This window comes from Cornus florida, unplaced genomic scaffold (assembly GCF_030987335.1).
Source record: "Cornus florida cultivar Cherokee Brave unplaced genomic scaffold, ASM3098733v1 CherokeeBrave_3.0.0_Hap2_Chr06, whole genome shotgun sequence".
In the NCBI taxonomy this organism is placed as follows: domain Eukaryota; kingdom Viridiplantae; phylum Streptophyta; class Magnoliopsida; order Cornales; family Cornaceae; genus Cornus; species Cornus florida.
The window spans coordinates 87,243,034-87,245,417 of NW_026775576.1; the positions used below are offsets into that span (position 1 = coordinate 87,243,034).

General features: G+C 43.8%; 1 protein-coding gene across 1 annotated transcript; it reads right to left on the reverse strand.

The window, feature by feature from the left end:
• Window positions 1-381: 381 nt before the first annotated feature.
• Window positions 382-2,087, reverse strand: LOC132312612 (transcription factor TCP19). The gene has a single exon (XM_059811037.1). It carries the CDS (start codon window positions 1,753-1,755, stop codon window positions 676-678), a length of 1,080 nt encoding a protein of 359 aa, XP_059667020.1. The 5' UTR covers window positions 1,756-2,087; the 3' UTR covers window positions 382-675.
• Between the last annotated feature and the right edge of the window lie 297 nt (window positions 2,088-2,384).

Sequence of the window (2,384 nt, forward strand, 5' to 3'; positions counted from 1 at the left end):
TTTGCCCTTCTTGACCCCGACCCCATCAGTAAACCATATATTACTGTACCACAAAATTACTAATATAATAAATGACGCAAAATATTCAATACAATTTATATTTTGACATCCATTCCGATTTCATTCCTAAATATTGTATTTTCAAGCATAAAACCCCTTTCTATAAAGGGAAAAAATTAAAGTACTTTTACTGTGAACTTGTACTTAAATAAAATCGTTTTTATCTATGCAAATATCTATACGAATGATCATTGAGTAAAATTTTACTAAATTCTCATTGCATTCAAAAAGAGAGTAAATATCACATAATTTCATTCTTAGTTAATGGATAAATAGGCAGCTTTCCACTCCCACCTAATTTACTTTATAAATTTTGATTACGGCAAGGCCAATCAATTTAAAAGGGCATGAACATGATACCAACTATTCCTAAAAATAGGCCAAACAGCATACTAATTAACAAAAAGAAAATGTGGGACAACACAAGCACAATGAATTTGTCATCTTCCAACCTTATCCAATTTATAAAGACAGAGAGAGAAAATGGGACATAAGATAGCAGAAAAAAAAAAAAAGACAAATCAAAAGACAACAATGCCTTTGAATCTCTAATAAACCAAGATAAAAAAGAAAAAGAAAAAATGTTAGTCTAAAACCCTAGCCTTTTGTCCATTTTCAAGGTTTTGAGGATGGTGGTTGGTCACTTGCAGAACTAACCATAAGTTGAAGCTCTTTCTTCTCATAAATCTGCAGAGAGAAATCCTTAAGCATTTGAGTAGTAGTAGTTGTAGAGCTTGAGCTTGGAGCCATAGTTGACACCTTCTCACTCTTCTCTCCGCTTCCACTGTTCGACACCGACCCTGCCGGAGCTTCTACTTCGCCGCCACCGCCAACGCCACCAACAAAATTGATCCCGGGTTGCATTGCCGATACAAAACTTGATATGGGTCTAGCCGATACATTAAAAGCAGGGGTCGCCGTGGCCGGAATTGCCCATAACTGTGGCTGATTCGAAGGTCCAGCACCGGCGGGAGGAATCATGAAAAATGCTCCGCCGGGGATGGCGTTCGGCGGAAGAACCCTCGCGCCACCGCCAACGGCCCACACCGGCACGAGACCTTGCGGCGTCACCGGCGCGACCGGCGCGAAATTGGAAGAGACCGAATCGTTTACGTCGTAGAAATCGCTGTTACACGCTCGCTTTCTCTTCTTCCTCGAGCTGTCTCCTTCCGATGTGGTCGTGGGTGTGGTCGGGATCTTTAGCGTCCCGTTGACAGACACGGCGATAGCGGGGACCGTCCCCGTACCAGTGGCTTCGATGATAGCGGGCTCGGCGTGCTCGAGGAGCCACCGGATGGTCTCGCCGTCGGACTTGTGGCCGAGCTCTCTGGTCAATTGGAAGATTCTGGCGGCACATGCCGCCGGCATGCGGACTCTCCGGCCACGGCCTTCCACCTTAGTGTGGCGGTCCTTCGACGCCCTCTTCGGTAGCGCAACCATCGATTTTTCAATTGACGGCGTTTGCATAGACATTGGAGTAACCCCAACAGGGATTGAGCCCTCCAAATCGGAGTCTGTGGGCTCTTCCTTCAGAGAGGGAACAACAGCCCCCGACGACGGAGGAACCGCCGGGATAGTAAATTCCGGTGGCTCCGCCGGTAACAGATCAGAAAACTTCTTGGTGGTATTGTTGTTGTCGTTGGTGGTAACCTCATGATCGTCTGGTTCAATACCTTGGTTGTCAATCGATGCCATATTCAACTAAATCGAACAAGACCCAGAAAAAAATTGATCAAAGGCCAGAAAATGTTGATCAAAACCCAGAAAGATTTGGCGAAACACAAATCAAGAAGGTCAGGGATTTTCAGAGATTATCAGCAGGACAAAGCTGGGTTAAACGCTGTCGTTTTCTGGTGGAAAATAGGGGGATTGTCGTTGTTTGTATAGGTTGACTCCCTCCAATCTCTGTTTCTACTGTGAAGGGATTGATTACAGAGAGTGTAGGGACATCGGAATTGAGATTTACGAATATTAAAAAGAGAGAGGAAACTAAAAACAACAAACCCTAGAAAGGGAGACCCACATCTTTTGAGATTCCCACAAATAGGGGGACCCTCAAGCCATATATATTATGTGAAGGAAAAGAAATCGACGGCTGAGAGGTCTCACGCACAACTCATGGGCCCACCAGATATCGACACGTGGTCGGGCTTCCGTGAATAACTGGGCCCCGTTTTAATTAGGTCAAAGCTGGCGATTGCTTCCAAATTTCCAATCACTAATTTCATTTCATGGGTTTAAGGTTTCTAATAAGAAAATAAGTACTCCGTTATAATGCTACTTTATTTTATTATTATTATTTTTTTTACAGAAGAAAGTGTCAC

Excerpts from the sequence above, each read along its gene's own strand:
- LOC132312612 (XM_059811037.1), bottom strand. The coding sequence starts at position 1,755 with ATGGCATCGATTGACAACCAAGGTATTGAACCAGACGATCATGAGGTT.